Raw genomic sequence first — 25,042 nt, 5'->3', positions numbered from 1 at the left:
TCATCTATACTGACAGAGACTCTCCTTGACCAAACTTGAGGCAGGGTCCTCTGAGTCCTCTTTCTGACTTGGCCCTGACTTGGGTCTCTGTCCTTAGTTCAGTGGCTCTGCCTGCTTACTCCAGGTTTAGCAAGAATCTTGCTGAGTCTGTTAATCCCTTACTCTCAGTATCTGATCACCCTGGCCTGCTTTCAGCAAAAATTCTGTCATGTCCGTTTAGCCAGAATCTCCCTTACCCCTGATGTTTCCTCTTAGCAATTTTCCATCCACAAATCCCCACTCTATATCTCAGCTATAAATCTCCACTCTTCCATATTGTATTCAGAGTTGAACTCAACTCACCCCTACTGCAAAACCCCACCGTAGCAGTCCTCCTGAATTAAGTCTGCCTTGCTGTTCTTTAACAAGTATCATGAATAATGTTTTTTCTTTAACAATATTAACTTAATTTTCTCGGAAGAAAAAGTTCTTATATACTTACAAATAAACACTAGCTTCACATAAAGAAAGTGTGGATAATATGGAGGTTACTATTACATTCTAATGTTAATAGTGTACATCAATCAATATCTTTGTATTACTTTACCAATAACTTCCAGCTATCCTCTCTTATACTTCTAGGGACAGGGTAGAGTCTTCAACCAAGAACATTATGAAGTTAACTGGTCCATAGACCTGTACTCATTTCTTGTACCTTAGTAGAAATGTACTCTACATTTATCAAAACACATCAAATTAGATTTTTTTTTTTTTTTTTTTGCGGTACACAGGCCTGTCACTGTTGTGGCCTCTCCCATTGCGGAGCACAGGCTCCGGACGCGCAGGCTCAGCGGCCATGGCTCACGGGCCCAGCTGCTCCGTGTCACGTGTGATCCTCCCGGACTGGGACACGAACCCGTGTCCCCTCCATCGGCAGGCAGACTCCCAACCACTGCGCCACCAGGCAAGCCCCCAAATTAGATTTTTAAAGAAGCATTCACACAAAATAGAACTAATGTTAAGCATGTTTTAAAGGCTTTCTTCAGCTTAAGTCCTATTTATTTTATTAGTTGCATTAGGAAAACTTTTTCATCAACTTTTTTATGTCTTTGTATATGCACAAAAAGGAATTAAGTAGTGATACATGGATGAATCTCAAAAACAAAGGTAACTGAAAGAAGCCAGACACAAAAGGTCACATATTGTATGATTCCATTTATTTGAAACATCTAGAATAGGTTAATTCATAGAAGCAGAAAACAGATTAGTGGTTCAGGGGCTGAAAATGCTGCTTAATGAATATGAGGGTCTCCTTCGTGGGTGATTAAAAAAAGTTTTGGTACTAGACAGAGGTGACTGATGGTTGCAAAATATTGTAAACAAACTAAATACTATTAAATTGTTCACTTTAAAAATGGTAAATTTCATGCTGTGTGAATTTCACCTCAATTAAAAAAACAGGTCCAAATACAGTTTGATTACAAGATAATAAGTAGGCTTCATTTAAATACGGCTATATTTTTTATTACAATAAAACACTGTACAGAGTTTGGTATTTTTCAGCTTCACTTTCCCATAATGTTTCAAACATACTTAAACTTAAAACCATATGGCTATTATCCTGAAATTTAGTCACCATCACAATTTCCTAATGAGAAGTATTGTTAAATGCTTTATCAGTTCTCAAATCCTTTAAATGAGGGTCACTAGAATACTGCTTAGTTCAGGTAACAGGTAAAATAAAAACACTTTTGCTAAGTTCAAAAACACTATATAGCTGTGTATGGTCAGGCCACTCAAGATGGCTGTTCTCTTGCTCCCTGTACATCCCCCACTCAAGGAGTGCCTGCCTCACCCACACCCTACTGGCATGACTGACCTTCCCTTTTAATCATAGAGCCTAATAAGTAACTTGCCCCACGCCCCATCCTCCCACCCCTACCCCAGCTTAGTGATCTTCTACTCTTCAGATCAGAATGGCTCCACCTGCTAGTTTATCAAAGGGACTGTGAGGGAAATGCTCTTCTGCTGGTTTCTCTGGTAACTGGTGAGCCAACCTGATGCCAATTCTCTGTGTAACTGGTAACACCCACCCCCACCACCGGTACGAAGACTGCAGCCATGTCCTGCCTGCTGTCTCTTTGCAGGACCTTGCATCAGACATGTAAGAGTCACTATCCAATAAACCAAGGATGTCTCTGGGTTCGCTCTTCGGTTTTAAGGCTGGGCAATTACAAGGCGTGCAGGACTGTAGGGTGTAGCCTAACAAGCTTTAAGTTTTTAAATGAGTTCTTCCAACATTCCCAGCTTTGACCTAAAAGAAACACACCCCCTAGGAAAGACATAATGCAGACTTAAGTGTTGTATGAAATGGAATTTTTATTACACAACAAATACAATTGGGTAAAATTAAAATGATTTGCATGTGGCAATTTCAAACAAATGCCCTAAGAATATAAAACATAATTAATTTTCAACCACAGGTTTCACTGAGAAGCAAGTTCTATAACTTATGGTAAACATAGTGGACCTCAAAAGCCACTATGATGATGGGGAAAAAAATAACTTTTTTAAAAAGGATAAACCCATACAAAAAGAAAACTGGAGGGGAAATAATAGCAAAGAAGAGATATCAACAAAATGTTGGAGGATGGAGGAAGATGGATGAAATTAGTAGGCTTGAGTTCCAACTTTCTCCAATTTGCTGAGCAGCTACAGTAGGGGAAGCCAAGGAAAAAATGCCGATTTGTATTACAAAGCCCTAGAACAGTTCAGGAATTGAAGATAATGGTTATATGGGGGAACTGAAAACAGAACTGGTTAAAAGGTATTATAAAGAGCAATTAGATCTTTAGATCCCCTTGCTTGGGCCATGCCCTAGTTCAAAGAGATGGAAAGTCGACTTTCTAAAGACTTTTTATCAGAGAGGCTACTCACTTAGGGCAAAAGGCAGATATGGGGTAAAGGTGAGGAGAGTAAGTGAAAGTCTGCTCAAAATAAGTCCTACTAGGCTCCTAGAATGCTGGCTTATGCGCCTGGGCAATATTTCTCAATTTAAAAAAATCATCCTCCCGAGTTTTTTTGGGTTTTTTTCCCCCTAATCCCCCCTTAATTAACTACATTTAAGAACTAAAAAGATAAATTTCACATCAGATTAGACCCAGCTAAAGGAAGCATGGGTGAATTAAAGGTTGGTTAGAAAAAACATCCAGAAAAAAGCAGATGGACAAAGGAATAGAAACTTATTCATGAGAAGTAAAAGACACAGAGGATATAGTAAAAAGGTCAAACTTAAAAGTAAATGGAGGGGCTTTCCTGGGGGCACAGTGGTTAAGAATCCACCTGCCAATTCAGGGGACATGGGTTCGAGCCCTGGTCCAGGAAGATCCCACATGCCATGGAGTAACTAAGCCCATGCACCACAATTACTGAGCCTGCGAGCCTAGAGCCCATGCTCTGCAACAAGAGAAGCCACTGCAATGAGAAGCCCACGCAGCACAATGAAGAGAAGCTCCCGCTCACCGCAACTAGAGAAAAGCCCACGCACAGCAACAAAGACCCAGCGCAGCCAAAAATAAAATAAGTTAACTTAAAAAAAAGTAAATGGAGTCCCAGAAAGCGGGAGATAATAGAGCAGAATCAATGTTTGAAGAGAAAGTGGCTAAGAATTTCCCCAAACTGATAGAAGACATCAAGCCACAAATTTAAGAAACCTTGTGAATCTCAAGCAAAATAAATAAAATCACATCTAATTTAAACCCTTAAATAACTAAAGACTAAGAGAAATTCATAAAAGCAACTTAACCTTAAAAGATAGATCACGTTCAAAGGGGCAACAATCAGACTAATGGCTGACTTGACAACTCAGTGGTGGAAAACTGAAGACAATAGAATGATCCCTCAACATGCTGAAAAACGTTTCTCTTTCCAAAATAACACCCCTCAAAAATGAAGGTGAAGACTTAAGGGTATTCTTTGAGTAGAAGAAAAATGACCCCAGACAAAAGCTGATACGAAGAAAGAAATGAGAAAAGGGGCAGGGAGTGGTGAGGCAGTAAATGTGTGGTGAGATCCAATGACTGCATAAAACAGTAATAACGGCTACGAAGTGTACAATGCTCATAGTATACTCTATCTGACAACAGCAGTACATATATTGAGAGGGGGTTAAATGGAGTTAACATACGAAGGATCCTATATTGTCTCAAGAGATAAAAATTCACATTTATATTGAGTTTGAATATAAATACAAATATATTTTATATAATATAAATGTAAAAAGTTTAGTTTGAATAAATCAAAAAGAAATCTTTGCAAAAACACAGGGCAAGTGGAACAAACAAAGCAAATAATAAGCAGGTAGATTTAAATCTAAATATGTCAATAATTACAGGTAATGTAAATGAACTAATGTTCCGATTAAAAGATAACTGTCAGACTAAAATTTTACAAAAACAACTATATTCTGCTTACAATATATTTACATATAAAGAGACAGAAGGTTAGAAACAAACACTAAATGAAAAGAAAGCTAGTTATAGCTTATATACATGTAATACCAACATGGTTAAAGAATCTGTCTGCTTTTTAATATAAAGTCTTATATTCAGAAGTTTTAAGCATTCCAAGTAAAATAATTTTACAGATCAGTAGTTTTTAAGCTTTGTTCAACTTCTAATTGATTTTTAGATTCCAATTATTGTTTATAAAACTAAAGTATCTTCTATTAAATGAAGCAATGGTATATATACTAAATGGAACAACTGGGAAATTATTTTTCATAATTATCAAAGATTCATTTTGAATAAGTCTCTTACCTTTTTCTTAAGTTTATTTAAACAAACTCAAATGCTATGTGCCAAATACCTACGGGTTTATGGTGTTGTGATGACTAATTATTTGTCATCTATAAATAAGTCACTGATTACCTTGACAAAGGCATTTAATGTTTACTATTCTTGCCGCTGCAATTATTCCAAGCTTACTTGATATAAATTGCCTATAGAAAATAAATTAGTTCACAACAAATAGATACTCTATCTTGAGAAACAATTAAACCTGAGGAAGATAAAATTAAATTGAGGGCTATTATGTGGAATAAAACCATCCACATTGTACACAGAAACAAAAGCATAAATTTGACAGGGGAAGATGGGTTTGAAAGATTTTTAAGGGTCAACTCACTAAAAAAAAATGGGAAGGACTTATATTCATTCAGATGATACCTCAGGTTCACATTAAGACCAGGAAACAGAAAGTTACCAAGAACAAAGAAAGGATACAGAAGAGTACAGACAATAAAGAGAAAAGGACAGGAAGGTAATCTTAGTAAAAGTAAGTGGTTTCCTAGTTCCATCTCTAATACCACCATTTGCCTTTTTCACTCCAATATGGAAACGTGGCTTCACCTGCTTCTGATTCCATATTCAAGCATCAAGACCTCTCCATTGCCACCTGATACTGTCTCCTCAAACAATCATTGCCAGTTACCTCCTTATTTGAGCTCTCATCCTCCTCTCAAACATGAATGATTCCAAACAGTTTCCTCAAGGGTTTTCTTGCCTCTACCTTCTCAGCTTCAATCAAATCTTTACACTATTTTCAGGCAAAAACTACCAATTAGCAGACTCCACCCAGTGGCTTCAAAACTGCCTACTGCCTAAAGGATAAAGTCTAACATCCTTACACTGATATTTAGGGTACTGTAAGACCTTTCCCCCAACCAACAAGCAATCCAACCCAACTGAATCTGAAAATCTTATGTAGCAACCTACCACTTCCTCAACTCAGTATGTGACTGGCACTATGCAAGCCACCATTAGACAGTGTTGAAAGGCATAAATATGGTCCCTGAGGTTAACTAGGAGTTAGCTAGGTAGGTGTGACTGACAGACTTCTCTCAGAAGCTGGTTTAGACAAGTACATGCTTTGAGACTCTTATTATCCTTGCTCTAACCACAGAGCAATGATAGATAAGATATAAAACAGGAAAACAAAAAAGACACAGATGCATACAGAAACAAGATAAACATCTCCTTGGCCCAGAAAAAGCATAGAGTCACAAAAATAGGTCATGGGTCTCCTGAATTCCAGGTCCAAGAGCAGGCAGCAGTAGCTCCTTCAAAATAACAGGGAGGCTTAAATGTCCTAGAGCCAGGGAATTAAACCCAGACTCATGGCAATCGAGCAGCTGGAGTGAGGCTTCCCACTTTAGAAAGGAGGCTGAAAAAATAAGGCTGAGACTTCTGCCTAAGGCTAAGATTTTACAAAGTTGCAATTATTAAGTCAGAAAAAAGGAGACAAAGCAGCAAAGTCAGACCCCTCATGAACAGTCACCTGTCCAGCAAAATCCCCAGTATCGTTGAAGGGTGGGAAGTAGGAAATACAAGACTAATAAAATGCTAGCGTAAGCTAATATAAGCTTGGACTGGAGCCTAGAGAGGGCCAGGTAGAAGCAACACAAAATCATTAAGGGATTAAGGGCAGAGACTTGAAAGAGCTGGGGGTTTGGGGGAAGCTCTCATTTAATATGAGCTTGCAAGTTACAAAACTCTTGAGAAGCCATGATGAGCTTACCAACACAAAAATAATGGCATGATCTACAAATGACTATGAAAGTGTTTAGGGTCTTCAAAGAAGAGAAGAATAGTAGCCATAAGAATAAACAAGGCATCATGAAATTTAAAAATGCAGAAACAAAAAAGAACCAATTAGACGTGAAATATATAATCTTTAAAATAAAATACTCCCATGAGATAAACTTTAGACCAGAAACAACTAAATTTAGTGAATTATAAAATGCTACTGAAGAATTTACCTAGACTGAAGTAGAGATAGAAAATGTGAAAAAGTTGTTAAGAGACATGTGTGGAGAACAGACAGAGAAGCTCCAGTGTAGGAATTCTGGAAGAACAGAATAAAGGAATTGTCAAAGAAGCAATTTTCAAAAAAAAAAAAAAAAAAAAAAAGGTTGAGATTTTTTCAAAATTGAAGAGTCCTCAAATTAAAAGTACATATTAAGTGTCAACCAAGGTATATTCTTTTTAATATACCACTCCTAAACACAATGCACTGAAACTGAATAGCACTGAGGATAAGGATAAAACCTTAAACAAGTGGAGGCATAGACATTTTGGTAGAGGAAAAAGCAGATGCAAAGACGCTGGGATGATAAAAAGATTTTCATGTTCTAGAATAGCACTACTCAAGGTATGGTCCACAAATTCTTTGTTATTGGTCCATGGCAACAAAAGCCTAGGAATTAAAATGAAGTGTTCAGAAACTTTTACAACAATTTTACATAAAATTATGTGTCTGGTGACTCTAATAACAGGAAATTGGAGCTTATATTTGCATTCCTTGGGGTGCCCTCTTCCATTTGTATAGTACTTCATTCTTACTGTATTTTAGTCAATTATCAATCCATAACAAATAGGAAAATAAAAACTAGACCTTTGCTAGTTTAGGAGCACTGTCATAAAAACTAAAAGATGGTCAGTGCGGTTGGAATGGTAAGAATACAGAGAGAGAGTAGGACAAGCTAAAGGGGGAAAGAAAGGTATAGATGGCTCATTCTGGACCTCAGAGACTCTGATAATGGATATAGGCCATATATGTGGAAAATAACTGAAGGACTTTAAACAGGACAGTGACCACTTCATACAAAGAAACTGGAGGATACAAAAAAGTAGGGAAAGACCAGGGAGGGGCTACTGGAGTAGAGCAGGCAAGAGATGATGGCAGTCTGGACAAGTGTAATGGCAGAAGTGGTGGAAAGAAATAGAATGATCTGAGAAATATTTTGGAGGAGAAATCAAAAAGCCCCAGGTGATGGATTGGATTAAGGGTAAGGGAGAGAGAAGGAGATGCCAAGAATAAGGTTTCTTACAAGGGCAATTGGGTAGAGGGAGGTGGATACTGATGAATGGGTTTGTTTGGGGAGAGGTAGGCAAACAGAAGTCATGAGTTGAGTTTTAGACAAGTTAATTTTGTGTCCAAGTGTACAAAACCAAGTCGGAACCTGGATACGTAAGTCTAGAGCTCAGAAGAGAGGTCTGGAAGATTATATGTATTTTGGAGTTATCAAGACACAGACGTAATTTAAAATCACTGGAATGAATATCACTTATGGAAAGTGTGTAGGGTGAGAAGAAAAGTTGAAAGAGGAGAAAAAGCAAAGAAGATAGAGAAGAAGCACTCAAAGGAAAGTTTTTGAACACCACAACCCCCATTTTTGGCCTCAACAAATAAACCCAACTGATCTGTGTTACATTTACTATAGCTTTTATTTCCAAGGTAATTGTTATCAGTGATTGCCAATGCACAGCAAAACTAAAGGATGATTATCAAAAGCTAGGAGAAAGAGGGAAAGGTGAGAAATATGTACAACTTCCCTCCCACCCATTTTACCAATAATGCAAATAATGACAAGAATTTACAATGATTCTTGAAAAGTTTCCAAGAAGCAATAAAAAGGACAGCCAAATGAGTAAGCAATCATTATTAAATAAGATTTTAAAATCATAAATGACAGTAGCTATGAGGAAAAGAGCTTTGTCAGTCTTGGTGGTGGGGGGGCAGTCTTAAAAGCAATAAGTATATACCAATAATTCCATCAGAAACTTTGGAGCTAGCTAGTTTCATCTTCAGCCAACAATCAGAACCTCTCTCATTCCTCCTTATTCACTCTACCCATATTAGAAACCAACTAAAACAAAAGAAAATAAGAATAACAGAAATCTACATTCAAGAAGCAGCATTTTGAATAACTGGACACCAGTAGTATACATTAAAAGTATCAACCTCAAAGAACAACCCCAGAAAGCTCTGTAGTCACCTTTTCCCTCAACTTACCATAATACCTGGTGCTTACAATACAGAAGTATTACACTAGCATAAGCTTCTAAACATTTTGAATTTTAATAACACTGCATAGGATATATCAGTTATCATTCCTTGCTTAAGAACATATACAGTTACTACTTCTCTTCTATAAAATCCACACTAACCTTCCCATGAAACTGAACACCTACTCCCGTAATGCCTTCTTCAACATTAGCTTTTCTAAGCTCCAAGCAATCCTTTCCACCTTACCTAAATTAGTCTACTTCTTATTGCCAACTTTGTTTTCTTCATGTTAGCTCCTATTTCTTTACCAAGCCTCACCTACTATCTTTCAAGCTCTAGCCTAAAACTTACTAATTTAAGAAATTTATTCCACATAAATCCAGGTGATTTTAAATTATTTACTCAGTAACTTTTTTCTCAATATGTCTATGCAATTTATAAATTTTGTTTTTTAAATATATTAATGTATTTTCTGTATTTTTTATAATTACCATCATGCCCCTTCACAAATGTAAATTGTGCTTTTTCTATTATACTGTCAGCTCCTTTCAGAACACTATCTTTTGGGGAATAACAAAAGTATGAAACACAACAAAGAGCTCATGCCATGAGACCATTATGTCAGGCTGGGAGAGGTGGCTGTTCTAACTAATGTGCAGAAATGAACAGAGTCAATAAAAATGAAGAATTAGGGGAATATGTTCCAAACAAAGAACAATAAAAATATCCAGAAGCAGATCTTAATGAAATAAAGGTAAGTGATTTACATGATACAGAGTTCAAAATAATGGTCATAAAGAGGCACACCAAAGTTAGGAGAGTAATGCATGAACAAAGTAAGAACTTCAAAAAAGAGACAGAAAATATTAAAAATTCCCAAACAGAAATGATAGAGCTGAAGACTATAATAACTGCACTGAAAAATGCAATATGACAGTTTCAACAGCAGACTAGATCAAGTGGAAGGATCAGCAAACCTGAAAACGGCAGCGGAATTTTTTTCAAACACAGGTGCAAACAGAAATAACGAAAGAGTGAAAATAGCTTAAGATATGCATTATAGGGGTTCCAGAAAGAGAGCAGAGAAAAGGAGTCAGAAAGGTTATTCAAGAATTAATGGCTGAACACTTCCCTAACTTGGGAAAAGAAAGAGACGTCAGACAGTTGGATCTAGGAAGTCTAGAGAGCACTAAAAAAGATAAATCCAAAAGGACCCACACCAAAACACATTATAATTAAATCATCAAAACTTAAAGACAAGGAGAATCTTCAAAGTAGCAAGAGAAAAAGAAACTCATTACATACACAGGAACCCAGATAAGACCATAAACAGATTTTTCAGCAGAAACCTTGCAGGCTAGAAGGGAGTAAGATGATATAATCAAAGTTCTGAAAGGAAAAAATTGCCAATCAAGAATACTCTACCTGGCAAAGTTGTCCTTCAGAACTGAAAAAGAGATATAAGTTTTCCAGATAAACAAATGATGAATGAGTTCATCAACACTAGACCAGTCTTAAAAGAAATGCTAGGGCCTCCCTGGTGGCGCAGTGGTTGAGAGTCCGCCTGCCGATGCAGGGGATACGGGTTCGTGCCCCGGTCTGGGAGGATCCCATATGCCGCGGAGCGGCTGGGCCCGTGAGCCATGGCCGCTGGGCATGCGCGTCCGGAGCCTGTGCTCCGCAGCGGGAGAGGCCGCAACAGTGAGAGGCCCACATACCGCAAAAAAAAAAAGAAAAGAAAAAAAAAAAAAGAAATGCTAAAGGAAGTTCTTCAAGCTGAAACAAAAGGATACTAATTAGTAACAGGAAAACATGAAAGTATAAAACTCACAGGTAAAGGTAAATATATAGTTAAATTCAGAATATTCTAATATTGCAATGGTGATGGGTACATCACTTATAAATGTAGTTTGCAGGTTAAAAGACAAAAGTATTAAAAATAAATGTAATTACAATAATTTGTTAATGGATATACAATGTGAAAAGATGCAAATTATAACATTAAACAAAATGTGAAGGAAGGGGAAGTTTTGGTATGCATTTAAAGTTAAGTAATTATCAGATTAAAATAGACTGTTTATATTTAAAATGTTTTACATAAGGGTGGTGGCCTTGGCAAAAAAGAAAAAAAAATGTTTTATGTAAGCCTCAATGCACTGCCAAAACCTATAGAAGATATACAAAAGATAAAGAATTCAAAGCATACCACTACCGTAAGTCCCCTACATACAAACAAGTTCCATTCCGAGAGCACGTTTGTAAGTCCAACAAAATTAGCCTAGGTACCTAACTAGCACAATCGGCTATATAGTACTGTACTGTAATAGGTTTATAATATTTTTTCACACAAATAATACATAAAAAACAAACAAACACAAAAAATAAAATATTTTTAATCTTACAGTACAGTACCTTGAAAAGTACAGTAGTACAGTAAAACAGCTGGCATACAGGGGCTGGCATCGAGTGAACAGGCAAGAAGAGTAACTGACTGGAGGAGGGAGAGGAGAGATGAGAGATGATAGAACTGAAGGATCATCAGCAATAGGAGACAGAGGGCAAGCTGCAACTTCACTCATGCCTGACTCTGATGACATAGGTTTTGGTTCCTTTCTGGATTCAATTCTATCTACCCTCTTGAAAAAATGATCCAGGGATGTCTGGGTAGTAGCTCTTTTTTTCTCATCATAGATGACACAGCAGCACTGGATTGCATTCTGAACGGCTGCTGCAAACTTTGTGTACTGTTCTACATTCAGCTCCTATGCCTCAAAATTAACAGTGCCTCCTCAAATAAAGAAAATCCCCTTGCCATTTCCTGTGTTGTGAATCTCTTTGGTTCTTCAGTTACTTCTTCTTCTTCTTGTCTCTCTTCATCCTTTCTCTGGGTCTCCAATTCTATCAGGTCTTCATTAGTAAGCTCCTCATGTGGCACAGCAAGGAGTTCAATGAAGTTGTTCCTTTGCAGATCTAGCTTGAAATAAAGATACTGTACTACTGTACTCTATACAGTACTATACAGTAAAGTACACAAAAGCACAACCACTTGTAAAGGATGCACGCAGATGACAATGTACACCAGACACATGAACTAGCTTACATGATTGGACATGTGAACACACGTTTCCATCTTTGAAAGTTTGCAACTTGAAGGTTCATGTGTAGGGGACTTACTGTACAGAAAATTATCAAATCACAGAGGAAGAGAGCAAGAAAGGAAGTAAGAAACAAAGGAATTACAAAATAACCAGAAAACAATTAAAATGACAACAGTAGGCCCACACTTATCAATGATTACTTTAAATGTAAATGGACTAAATTCTCCAATCAAAAATGGAGTGGCTGAATAAATAATAAAAGAGACCCAACTATATGTTGCCTACAAGAGACACCTCAGTTTCTCAGTTTTAAGGACACACATCAACTGAAAATGAAGTGATGAAAAAATAAATTCAATGCAAATAGAAACCAGAAGAAAGCAGGGGTAGCTAAACTTATACCAGAAATAAAAGACTTTAAACCAAAGACCAACAAGAGAAAATAATAAGGTCATTATATAATAATAAAAGGACTGGACTTCCCTGGTGGCGCAGTGGTTCAGAATCCGCCTGCCAACGCAGGGGACACAGGTTTGAGCCCTGGTCCGGGAAGACCCCACATGCCATGGAGCCACTAAGCCCATGCACCACAACTACTGAGTCTGTGCTCTAGAGCCTGCGAGCCACAACTACTGAGCCCATGTGCCACAACTACAGAAGCCCATGCGCCTAGAGCCCATGCTCCACAACAAAGAGAAGCCACCACAATAAGAAGCCAGTGCACTGCACGAAGAGTAGCCCCTGCTTGCCACAACTAGAAAGGAAGCTGCGCGCAGCAACGAAGACCCAATGCAGCCAAAAATAAATAAACAAATAAATTAATTTTTTAAAAAAATAATAAAAGGATCAATTCATCAGGAGAATATAACAATTGTAAATATTTATGCACCCAACATAGGAGCACCTAAATATATAAAGCAAATATTAACAGATCTGAAGGAGGGAACAGACAGCAATATAAGAATAACAATGAACTTCAAACACCCACTTTCAACAATGGATAGATCATCCAAGACAGAAAATGAGTCTAACAAAAACCACTGGAATTAAACTACACATTAGACCAGACGGACCTAACAGATATATAAAACATTCTATCCAACAGCAAAAGAGTACATAAACACACATGGAACATTACCCAGGGTAAATCATATCTTAGGCTACAAACAAGTCTTAATAAAGTTAAGAAGACTGAAATCATATTAAGCCCAACCACAATATAAAACTAGAAATTGATTGGGAATTCCCTGGTGGTCCAGTGATTAGGACTCCATGCCCTCACTGCTGAGGGCCTGGGTTCAATCCCTGGTCAGGGAACTAAGATTCCACAAGCCGTGTGGTGTGGCAAAAAAAAAAAGAAAAAGAAAAAGAAAAAGAAAGAAAGAAAGAAAGAAAAGAAAAGAAAAGAAAACTAGAAATCAATTAGGAAAACTGGAAAATTCACAAGTACGTGGAGATTACATATGTTCTTGAACAACCAATGAGTGAAAGAGAAATCAAATAATATCTTGAGAGAACTAAAAATGGAAACACAACATACCAAAACTGATAATATGCAGCAAAAGCAGTTCTAAGAGGGAAGTTTATAACAGTAAATACCTGAGAAAAGAAAGATCTCAAATAAACAACATAATTTTACACCTCAAGGAACTAGGAAAATAAGAACAAACTAAGCCTAGAGTTAGCAGAAGGTAGAAAATAACAAAGATCAAAGAGACATAAATGAAATAGAGACTAAAAAGAAAAAAAATCAATAAAATTAAGAGCTAATTTTTTAAAAGAATAGACAAACAGTGAGACTTTCCAAAAAAAGAGAGAAATTATAAATGAAAAAGGAGACATCACATCAGATACCTCAAAAATACAAAGGATCATAAGAGACCACTATGAACAATTATACACCAACAAATTGGACAACCTAGAAGAAATGGAAAAAAGTCTTAGAAACATACAAGCTACTAAGACTGAATCATGAAGAAATTAACAGAAAATCCAAACAGACCAATTACTTGTGAGGAAACTGAATCAATACTCAAAAACCTTCCAAGATAACCCCAAGACTAGATGGCTTCAATGATGAATTCTACCAAACATTTAAGCAAGAAATAATAGCAATTATTTTCAAACTCTTCCCAAATTAAAAGAGGAGGGAACAATTCCAAATTCATTTTACAAGGTCAGCATTACCCTGATACCAAAGTCAGAGAAGAAATTTTAAAAACAAGAAAATTATTGGCCAAAATCCCTCATGAACTTAGATGCAAAAATCCTCAATAAAATGTATTATGAAATCATATTCAACAATACACTAAAAGAATCATACCTAAACCATGATCACCTTGCACCCTGAGATGCAAGGATGGTTCAACATATGCAAATCAATCAATGTGATACACCACATTAACAAAATGAAGGATAAAAATCATATAATCATCTCAATAGATGCAGAAAAGCATTTGACAAAATTCACCATCCATTCATGATAAAACTCAACAAACCAGCATAATAAAGGCAATATATGACAAGCCCACAGCTAATGTCATACTCAAGATGAAATACCAAAAGCTCTTCCTCTAAGATAAGGAACAAAACAAGGATGCCCACTCTCACCACTTTTATTCAACACAGTACTGGCTTGAGCAATTAGGCAAGAAAGAGAAATAAAACGCATCCAAATCAGCAAGGAAAAAGTAAATTTTCTCTATTTGCAGTAGACAAGATATCACATAGAATCCCTAAAAACAGCACAACGTTAGAAGTAATAAATGATTTCAGTAAAGCTGCAGTATACAAAATCAATATACAAAAACCAGCTGCATTTCTATACACTAACAATGAAACATCAGAAACAGAAATCAAGAAAACAAACTTACTATAGCATCAAAAATAATTGTTAGGAATAAATTAACCAAGAAGGTGGAAGATCTGTACACTGAAAACTGTTAAGACACTCTTATGTTCAAAGCAGTATTATTCACATAGTCAAAGTATGAAAACAATCTAACTGTCCATTGATGGATGAATGGATAAAGAAAATGTGGTATATAGATATACAATGGAATATTCAGCCTTAAAAAAAAAAGAAGGAAATCCTGTCATATGCTACAGCATGGATGAAACTGGAGGGCATTATGCTAAGTGAAATAAGCCAGACAAAGACAAATACTGCATGGTGTCACTTACATATGAAATGTTAAAAAAAAAAAAAAGAATTGGAACAACTCAGAAACAGAGAGTAGGAAAGTGGTTGCCAGGGGATATGGGGCAGGCAGAGGACGCAATAGGGAGAGGTTAGTAAGAGTGATACAAACTTTCAGGTGTTGAGATGAATAAGGTCTGCGGAAGTAATGTATAACATGGTGACTATACTAGATAACACTGGATTGTATAATTGAAATTTGCTAGGAGAGCAAAACTGAAAAATATTCCCTCACACCCAGACACAAAGGTAAACATGTGATGTGATGGATGGGTATGTTAATAACTCAATGGGGTAAATCCTTTCACAATGTATACATATACCAAATCATCACAGTGTACACTTTAAATATCTTACAATTTTATTTGTGAATTTTACCTCAAAAAGATGGGGGGGGAGAATACATGAAATAACTTAAAAGTAGGCTTCTAAACATCAATGAGAACTTTATTATACTTATTTACACATAAATATATTTATATTTATTTCCATTATTTTTTAGCAAGTGTTTTGAAATATAGAGAATGCAGAGGATCACTGCCTAAATTATCACATTATATAAGAATCAAGTTCTAATTAATGTTTTACTACACTTAAAACTACTAAATTGATATATATATATAACATAGCTTGGCAATAAATTAACAAATCTGATGTCAATGTCCAACAATAAAAATCATGTAGGTTCTATAAAATGGGACTATTCCTACCCATGTGTATCAAACTATAAAATGCTAAACTCTGGTACTATGATTAAGAATTGTGATACTAAATTATCTCTGAGCCAATAAGTGATCAAATTTTACATACACTGAATTTTAGGAGCAAAAGTTTACCTACTCAGAAGGATACTACTTGGCAGATGTAGTTATAGTTTCAGAGGGATATTAAATTAGCTGTTTCTAGTAGATGTAACCAGAAGGTGACTGGAAAGCATCTGATATTTGTAGATTATCAACAAAATAAAATTTCTTTTGAACTATGAATCTTGGCTCCAAGCCTTCTTAATTTACATATTATCTGATATAAGTAACGTTTTCCACACTGCTTATTTTTAAGTTAAAACTAAATCATTAAGATCACTAAAACAGCATCCCAAATATAAGGATATTTCATTAGAATTTTATCCAAATACCAATGTTAAAAGAAGCAAGACTTATGTATATTAATTCTAAAAATGCTCCTGGCTGTCAAAATCTCTGTGCCTTTCCTCTGCGTAACTAATTTAATGAAGTTTAACAGTATACTACCATATAACAAAAGAATAAAACAAGTATGTCTTACCTAGTTACTTTGCAGCTCGATTCAATCAAGTCATTTTCAAAGTCAAGCAGACAAGAAGGTAGATTATATTCCAGTGGGGATGTCAGTCTTTTCAAACGCAATAGACCAACACAAAATTTTGCTCCCATCTCTTCCAATTCTCGAGTACCAATCTGTAAACCCTAAAAATAAAGAAATAATAAACATGTAACTAGGACATTTGCTATCCTCTGGCTATATCTCATTAAAATTACATAAAAGGAATTTGTAACTATATTAATAAAATAAAAGCCTGGCACTTTGTATGAACCTAGGACTCAAAAGCACAGTGTCTTAACAACATAAGATTATTTTAAGTCACAAAGGAAACTGTCTTAAAAAACCATTTATAAAATGTCTATGCTCATTCACTGCGTGCAAACTATTTTCACCAACACACTGGGGAGGAAAAAACAGATAAACATCTTGTGGTTAAGTTATTCTTGGAGTTCATGGGTGAAATTATATTTTTACAAGATCTTGCTAGTACTTCTTGTAATCTACTACTTGTATGCCAATGTTGAAATATTATAGTGCTACAATCAAGGCTCCAATTTGTATACTTGAACATTACTTTATACATACTTTTCCTGAATGATAAAAAGAAATTGCTGAGTAAAAAACAAACAAAAGAAAGGTAACTATGTCAAAAAATAATCAGACAAATCTAAGCTAATGAGGCAGCAGTAAAATAAGTTTTTATGTTCCATGTCAGTTAAGAATGCCCATTTCAAAGTTGGTCTACTAATGCAAAAACAAAATTTTACCACAACCCTTTTTTAACCAATAGTTTCTCAATAAACAATATATAAGGTTTACCAAAAGTTAAACATTACCAAATAAAAGGATAGAAATGGACTGTAAATCAAGACATTACTTATCATTTAATTTTCAGATAAAAATGAATCTCTAAAATAAATGCAATCCTTACACCAACAAAGGTTGCAGGCATAGATGGGAGCAGACTAGACTTTCAATGACCAGACTAAAAGCACACAGTAACTGAAGAGATAAATCATAAAAACTGTTATTTACTCTATGTAACACATGCCTTCATAATAATGATTGACTGATTGTTTAAATAGTTTGGCCATCTCCAAATATTCTAAGAAATGTGACCTAACTGACTTAGAAAATGCATTTGCCTTCTTAATCTAAAAGCTTTGGAAAGGCTATGCCTATTTCTGAATTAGCTCATCAAAAATAAAAATAAAGAATATTTAAAGCCTAAAATTCAGTAATATAAGAACATTCTTGAGGGTGAAGAGATTTGTTTCTTAAAATATTATTAGACTTACACAACTTATTAGCTAATATTAACAAGTTTGAAAAGTATACATTATGTGTAGGGGGGAGGATGGGGGTATACGGGAATTCTGTAGTTTCCACTCAATTTTTCTGTGAATCTAAAACTGCTCTTTAAAAAGTTTATTGGGACTTCCCTGGTGGAGCAGTGGTTAAGAATCCGCCTGTCAACGCATGGGACACGGGTTCGAGCCCTGGTCCGGGGGGATCCCACATGCCGTGGAGCAACTAAGCCCATGCGCCACAACTACTGAAGCCCGCATGCCACAACTACTGAAGCCCACAGGCCTACAGCTCGTTTTCCACAGCAAGAGAAGCCACCGCAATGAGAAGCCCGTGCACTGCTATGAAAAGTAGCCCCCGCTTGCCGCAGCTAGAGAAAGCCCGGGTGCAGCAATGAAGACCCAACGCAGCCAAAAATAATAAATAAACTTATTTTTTAAAGTTTATTAATTAAAAAAAACTTTTAAAAAGTATATGTTAGGATCAAAGCACTGAATTTTAGATGTACAAAACTTAGCTTATTAGTAGCAGTAATAGGAGTTTTAAATCAATGTAACTATCAATGGAAATCACGTAAAGTATATATATGTCAATGTAAATCGTATAAAAGAGAAATGACTGTATATTAGGTATCTATTTTATTTAAAAAATTTTATAAAGTAATTTTTAGAAAACTCGTCTAACGTTTTATGTTTCAAAATATATTTTAGCAATTTTTTAAACGTGGTTTTTTCAATGACTAAATAAATTTATCAAAACACAAAAAGAACACTTAAAAAAATCCAATGAAAGTCTATTAGTAGAATCCAAATATAGTAAGAAAGTGCTACTATTATTATGCAACAGATGATTTCAAGGGGCATGCAAGTCTCAGCTTCCCTGACTTCTTCTCTCCCTACTCCCAGAGACTAGTTTCACAGACACTGACACTTTAATTTACCTTCTCCAGCCGGACTGCATCTTTTTAAGAACAAATAATTTATAGTCTATTTCCCTAAATCATAGGAACTACCTATGGTCCTTTACAAAAATGACTGTCAAGTTTTTTCCATCCCACACACTTACAGTCCACTAAAGCAATGATTAGGAGGCAGGGTCTGTGGGCTGGAGTGCTCATGCTCCTCTCTTACCACAATCGTGCCTTTGGTAATCTAGAAGACACTGTTTTACAATATTTGAAGAGATTTCAAAGGATAGCACATTTTGGAAGAATAGTATACTGTGGTCAACCTAAATCTTAGGGAAGAGTCATTCTACAGAAAGTACTGAAATTTCACTAAGTTCTACCCATCTAGGCCCCCAAAGTTTGAATGCCAGTTGCAAAATCTATACAATTTTCTTCTAGTTAGTTACAGACTGGAAAAATCATTTAAGCTCGCCACTTGAACATTTTGGCATCAATCATAATATGTTTACATTTTTAATACTAACCAATTGGAAGATTTTAAACTCTTTCTAAACATAAAGTTATAAGCACTTTTATGTGACGTATATGAAAATCACTATGAATTCAGATTCCTCTTGCCCATGTCAAAAAAACAAAACACAACAAAACAGAATGAGTGGAATTATTAGCATGACACCTGAAAAGCTTTTTGTGGCAAGGTAAGAAAAATAAATATCCGGGTTTACAGTTGCTTACCTAAGGTCCAATTCATTGCCTTTTAACTTCTCAATCTTTTGTGGTACATACATACAATGGAATATTACTCAGCAATAAAAAAAGAACAAAATAATACCACGTGTAGCAACATGGATGGACCTAGAGATTGTAATACTGAGTGAAGTAAGTCAGACTGAGAAGAACAAATATTGTATGATATCACTTATACGTGGAATCTAAAAAAATGGTACAAATGAACTTACCTACAAAACAGAAATAGAGTCACAGATGTAGAAAACAATCTTATGGTTACCAGCAGGGAAACGCGAGAAGGGATAAATTGGGAGATTGGGATTGACATATACACACTACTATATATAAAATAGATTAACTAATAAGGAACTACTGTATAGCACAGGGAACTCTACACAGTACTCTGTAATGACCTATATGGGAAAAGAATCTAAAAAAGAGTTTATATATGTATATGTATAACTGATTCACTTTGCTGTACACCTGCAAGTAACAAAACATTGTAAATCAACTATACTCCAATAAAAAAAATTTTTTTTAAGTTCTCAAACTTTAAAATTAAAAAATTCAAAGTCACCTAACATTTAATTACTCTTAGATTTCAAAAGTAAAGTCTGAACTCATTGTTTCCCATAAAAGCCTATGGTACCATAGGAGGAGGAGAAGAGGAGTCTTAGTAAAGAAAAAAAAATTAGTAAAGGAATATGCATTTAAAAGTCACATACACACAAAATCTAAATTTAAAAAACTTAGTGTAATGTGTTTATTTCTAAATGCATAAAAATATATTTACAACCAATAAATTAAAATGATAGAACATTTTATTAATAATGTACTACTTGCACAGCTCATTAAAAATTACTAACCGTTATTTAAATGTGTATTACAGCATGCTTTCTTAAAAATTATGACTGTAAGTAGACTCAACCAAGATTTCATAAGGATCCAAAGCAAGCTATTTAGTTCAGAGAAGTAAAAAAAACAACCAAAACAAAAACTGTTCTTAAGATCGCATATAATTCAATTCCATTATTGCAAGTTACATTTAGCTCAGCATAACAAACATATCATTTAATACATACTTGAAAACTACTAGAGCATATATGGCAGACTTGAAATATTTTTATGGCTGGAAGTCCTGAGATGTTTTACCTTATATTTTCCCTGATCACAGCCACACAAAGTACTCTCCATGGTATAGCTTCTTTGTACTCCTATCTCTCTCCAAACTACAACACGTGCTGTAGATTCTTTAGATTTTTCTACTACGAAGCTACAGCTGCTCATGCAAAATGCTGGGGCAATATGGCTCAGAATCTTAGGCAAAGTCTGCAAAGATAAGAATGATAAAATATTTCAAGAGCTTTCTTTTTTTGTCATTTAAAATTATTTTAATTTCTAAATTTTGAAAAAAATTTATGAAAGCATAGTCATTAGAGCAGTCATGTCGATCTTCTTCCTATATCCCTTGCTATACATAACACTGAAAGAATCCTTACTAAATTAGACTTTTCTGCTTTCCTAGACAAATATTAATCAGAAAATAGAATGAACGAAAGGATAACATTCATAGTAGCAACCAATAAGTGGAATAAAACCATGTAAAAAAAAACATGTTTTAAAATACGAAAACATATTTCAAAAACTGAAGAAACTTTAGTCATGAAGATGGCTTGACTAAGAGATTTAACACTGTAAACGTCAATCACCCCTAAATGAAACAATAAAGCTAAAACAGTCACAGTCGAAATGCCCACAACATTTTTGCAACTTAAAATTATTCTCAGGTTCATGTGAAAATGAAATATAGCAGTATACCTTGGGGAATTCTGAAAGAAAAGGCTACAACTAGAGAAATAATCTGACAGATAATTACATATCTAACATTAGTTAAAAGATGATACTGGTATAGGAATAGATGCATCTTTAGAAAGAGAGTTCAGAATTAGAACGAAAGGTATTTGTTAAAATTAGTATTATTATTAGTGAGGAACATTGATCATTCATGAAAAGCTAACACAACTGGTCAGCCACTGAGAAAAACCAGCTGAAGTCACTCTCCATTGAACTAACTCTAATTAGATTGTAAATTTAAATTTTGTTAATAAGTTAAAATTTTAAATGAAACTACAAACAGTAAACATAGAACTCTACTTTTAAAATCTTAGAATGAGAAGTCTTTCTAAGCCTCAAAACCCAGAAGCTACTTAAAAAAAAAATCAACAAATATGATAAAAGTTTTAAATCACTACACATCATAAACAAAAAAATTTAATATAAAGAGTATACTTATAAAGTTATTTTAAAAACAATATTAGATACTTGTACAAAAGTAAGCAGAGAATATGAGAAAAGGCTATTTTTAAAAAAGAGAGATCATAATTGGCCAAACAGAAAAAGATACTTGACCTCATATATTATAATTACAGATACACAAACTAAAACCATCAGATATTTTTTTCACCTGGCAAAGATGATAGTAAGATGTTTGGAGAAACAGCACTATCATCCACTGGGAAGTATCAATTTGTACAATCCTTATGAAAAACAATTTGGCAATATTAATGAAGTGACCGCCACCAAGGGACAGTAAATAAATACATTTTGGTATAGCCATACAATAATAACAAAAATACACAATGAAAATCTTGTGTGGCTATCAAAAATATTAAGATCTAGATATGAGGACCTAGAAAGATGGCCAACAAACACGTGAAAAAAAAGTTGCTGTGGAGCGTTAAAAAAAAAAACAACACAAAAACTTGATATACTATGTTTATATACATCTATGAATGCATGTGCTTAGAGGTAAATCTCACAATACACACGGTGAAAGTGATGAATTAGTGATTAATTGAGAGAAGATGATTTTCACTCACTACTCTACATTTCTGGAGTGTTTCCATTTTTTAACATAACTCTAATCATTTTATTTATTTGAGAAAGGGGAAGAAGAGAGAGGACACCAAAAAGAAAAAGTGCTTTGAACTTCTGCTAAGGGTAGTAGTATGTTACTGAAACTTTTTTTTGGAAAATAACCTGGGGTGCTTGTTTAGGCGTAAATATAGTAAGAGAGACACTGTGACAAAATGAAAAGCACACAGTACGTAAAACAATAGATCTCCCTTCAGTCCTAGGCAGACCTCAAAACACACCCATACATGTGGAAACAAAGTCTGTAACAGATGGCTTTATAAAATTGGCAGAGGAAGGAGGTGCTGTTTAATAAACGGTGCTGAGACAACTGGTTATACATGGGGAAACTAAAATTAGACCCCCACACTTCATACAAAAATAAATTCCAAATCGATTAAAAATCTAAATGTGAGAAGCATTTTTAGAGGAAAAGCTTTCAGTTTTTCAAACTTGAGTATGATATTAACTGTGGGTTTGTCATAAACGGCCTTCATTATGTTGAGATATGTTCCCTCTACACCAACTTTGATGAGAGTTTTTAACATGAATGGATGAATTCTGTCAAATGCTTTTTCTGCATCTATTGAGATGATCATGTGATTTTTATCCTTCCTTTTGTTAATGAGGCATATTACAATGACTGTTTTGTGAATATGAACCATTCTTGCATCCTTAGAATAAATCCAACTTGATCATGGTGCATGATCCTTTTTATATATTGTTGGATTCAGTTTGCTAATATTTTGTTGAGGATTTTTGCATCTATATTCATCATAGATACTGGCCTGTAATCTTTTTTGTAGTGTCTTTGGTTTTGGTTATCAGGGTAATGTTGGCCTTGTAGAATGAATTTGGGAGTGTTCCCTCATTTTCAATTTTTTGGAGTAGTTTGAGAAGGACAGGTATTAGCTCTTCTTTACATGTTTGGTAGAATTCCCCTTTGAAGCTGTTGGATCCTGGACTTTTGTTTGCTAGGAGTTATTTTATTACTGATTCAATTTCACTACTAGTGATCAGTCTGTTCAGGTTATCTATTGCTTTGGCCAAAAAGTTCCTTTGGTTTTTAAGTAAAAATAAAAGACACATTTTTCATTTTCACCAAGAACTTTATTGAACAACGTATTCACCCTCTGGTTCCACTACCTTCTGCCATTTTTCAGGCAACTTCATAATTCCATCTTCCCAAAGCTTTTTATCTTTTTGAGCAAAGAACTGTTCCAGGTGCCTTTTATAGTTTTGGAAGACTGTATATTTCTAGGAATTTATCCATTCCTTCCAGATCATACAATTTGTTGGCATAAAACTGTTCATAGTATTCTCTTATGTTTTTTGTGTCTCTGTGATACTGGTTGTAATTTCTCCTCTTTCATTTATTTTGTTTATTTGGGACCTCTCTCCTTTTCTTAATGAGCCTGGCTAAAGGCTTATCAATTTTGTTCATCTTTTCAAAAAAAAAAAAACATTGATTTTTTTCTATTTTTTTGGGGGGGGGCTGTCTCAATTTTATTTCCACTCTGATCTTTATTATTTCCTTCCTTTTGCTGACTTTGAGCTTTGCTTGTTCTTCCTTTTCTAATTACTTTGGATGATAGGTTAGGTTGTTTACTTGGGTTTTTTCTTGTACAGGATACAAGATTAAAATACAGAAATCTGTTGCTTTTTTATATACACTGATAATGAACTATCATTAATTCAGGAATCCAAAACTAATTCCATTTAAAACTGCATCAAAAAGAATAAAATACATAGGAATAAACTGAAAGACCTATACTCTGACAATTATATAACACTGATGAAGGAAATTGAAGATGATACAAAGAAATGGAAAGATATCCCTGTTCATGTACTGGAAGACTTAATACTGTTGAAATGTTCATACTACTCAAAGCAATCTACAAAATTAATGCAATCGCTATCAAAATATCTAGAATACCCAGGACATTTCTCAGAGAAGTACAACAAATAATCCTAAAATTTATATGGAACCACAACAGACTATAAAGCAATCTGGAGGAAAAAAAAAACAAAACAAAGCTGGAGGTAACACTGACTTCCTGACTTCAGACTATACTACAAAGCTACAGTAATCAAAACAGGAATGTACTGGCACACACATTAAAAAACCCTGACATATCGAGCAATGGAATAGAGAGCCCAGAAATAAATGCACTAACATATGGTCAATTAATCTATGACAAAGGAGGCAAAAATATAAAATAGGGAAAAGACAGTCTCTTCAATAAGTGGTGGTGGGAAAACCGGACAGCTACATGTAAAAGAGTGAAATTAGAAACATTTTCCATACCATATGCAAAAGTAAACTCAAAATGAATTAAAGACCTAAATGTAAGGCTGGAAACCATAAAACTCACAGAAGAAAATATAGGCAGAACACTCTTTCATGTAAGTCACAGCAATATTTTTTTGATCTGTCTCCTCAGGTAAAGGAAAAAAACCAAAAGTAAATAGCTAGGACCTAATTAAATTTAAAAGCTTTTGCACATCAAAGGAAACAACTGACAAAATGAAAAGACAACCTACATAAAGGGAGAACCTATCTGCAAATGATATGACTGAAAGAGGTTAATATCCAAAATATATAAACAGCTCATACAACTCAACATCAAAATAAAACCCCAAACCACCCAATTAAAAAATGGGCAGAAGAACTGAATAGATATTTTTCCAAAGGAGACATACAGTTGGCCAATAGGTACATGAAAAGATGCTCAACATCACTAATTATTAGAGAAATGC

General features: G+C 34.9%; 1 protein-coding gene across 6 annotated transcripts in view; it reads right to left on the bottom strand.

The window, feature by feature from the left end:
• Positions 1-25,042, bottom strand: part of AGTPBP1 (ATP/GTP binding carboxypeptidase 1) — a 186,626-nt gene that overhangs the window by 6,935 nt on the left and 154,649 nt on the right. For 5 of the 6 annotated variants that reach the window (XM_060101661.1, XM_060101663.1, XM_060101662.1 and 2 more), the window contains 2 exons: positions 20,522-20,698; positions 16,408-16,568 (listed from right to left, as the gene is read on the bottom strand). In XM_060101661.1, coding sequence (XP_059957644.1) covers positions 16,408-16,568; positions 20,522-20,698 — 338 coding nt within the window. Of the gene's footprint in view, positions 1-1,940; positions 2,312-16,407; positions 16,569-20,521; positions 20,699-25,042 lie in introns of those variants that run through there. The other variant, XM_060101664.1, reaches the window with a different exon arrangement.

Source organism: Mesoplodon densirostris, chromosome 6 (genome assembly GCF_025265405.1).
Source record: "Mesoplodon densirostris isolate mMesDen1 chromosome 6, mMesDen1 primary haplotype, whole genome shotgun sequence".
Classification (NCBI taxonomy): Eukaryota; Metazoa; Chordata; class Mammalia; order Artiodactyla; family Ziphiidae; genus Mesoplodon; species Mesoplodon densirostris.
Note: the sequence above shows the minus strand (reverse complement) of the source record. Positions and strands in the feature narration are given on the sequence as shown.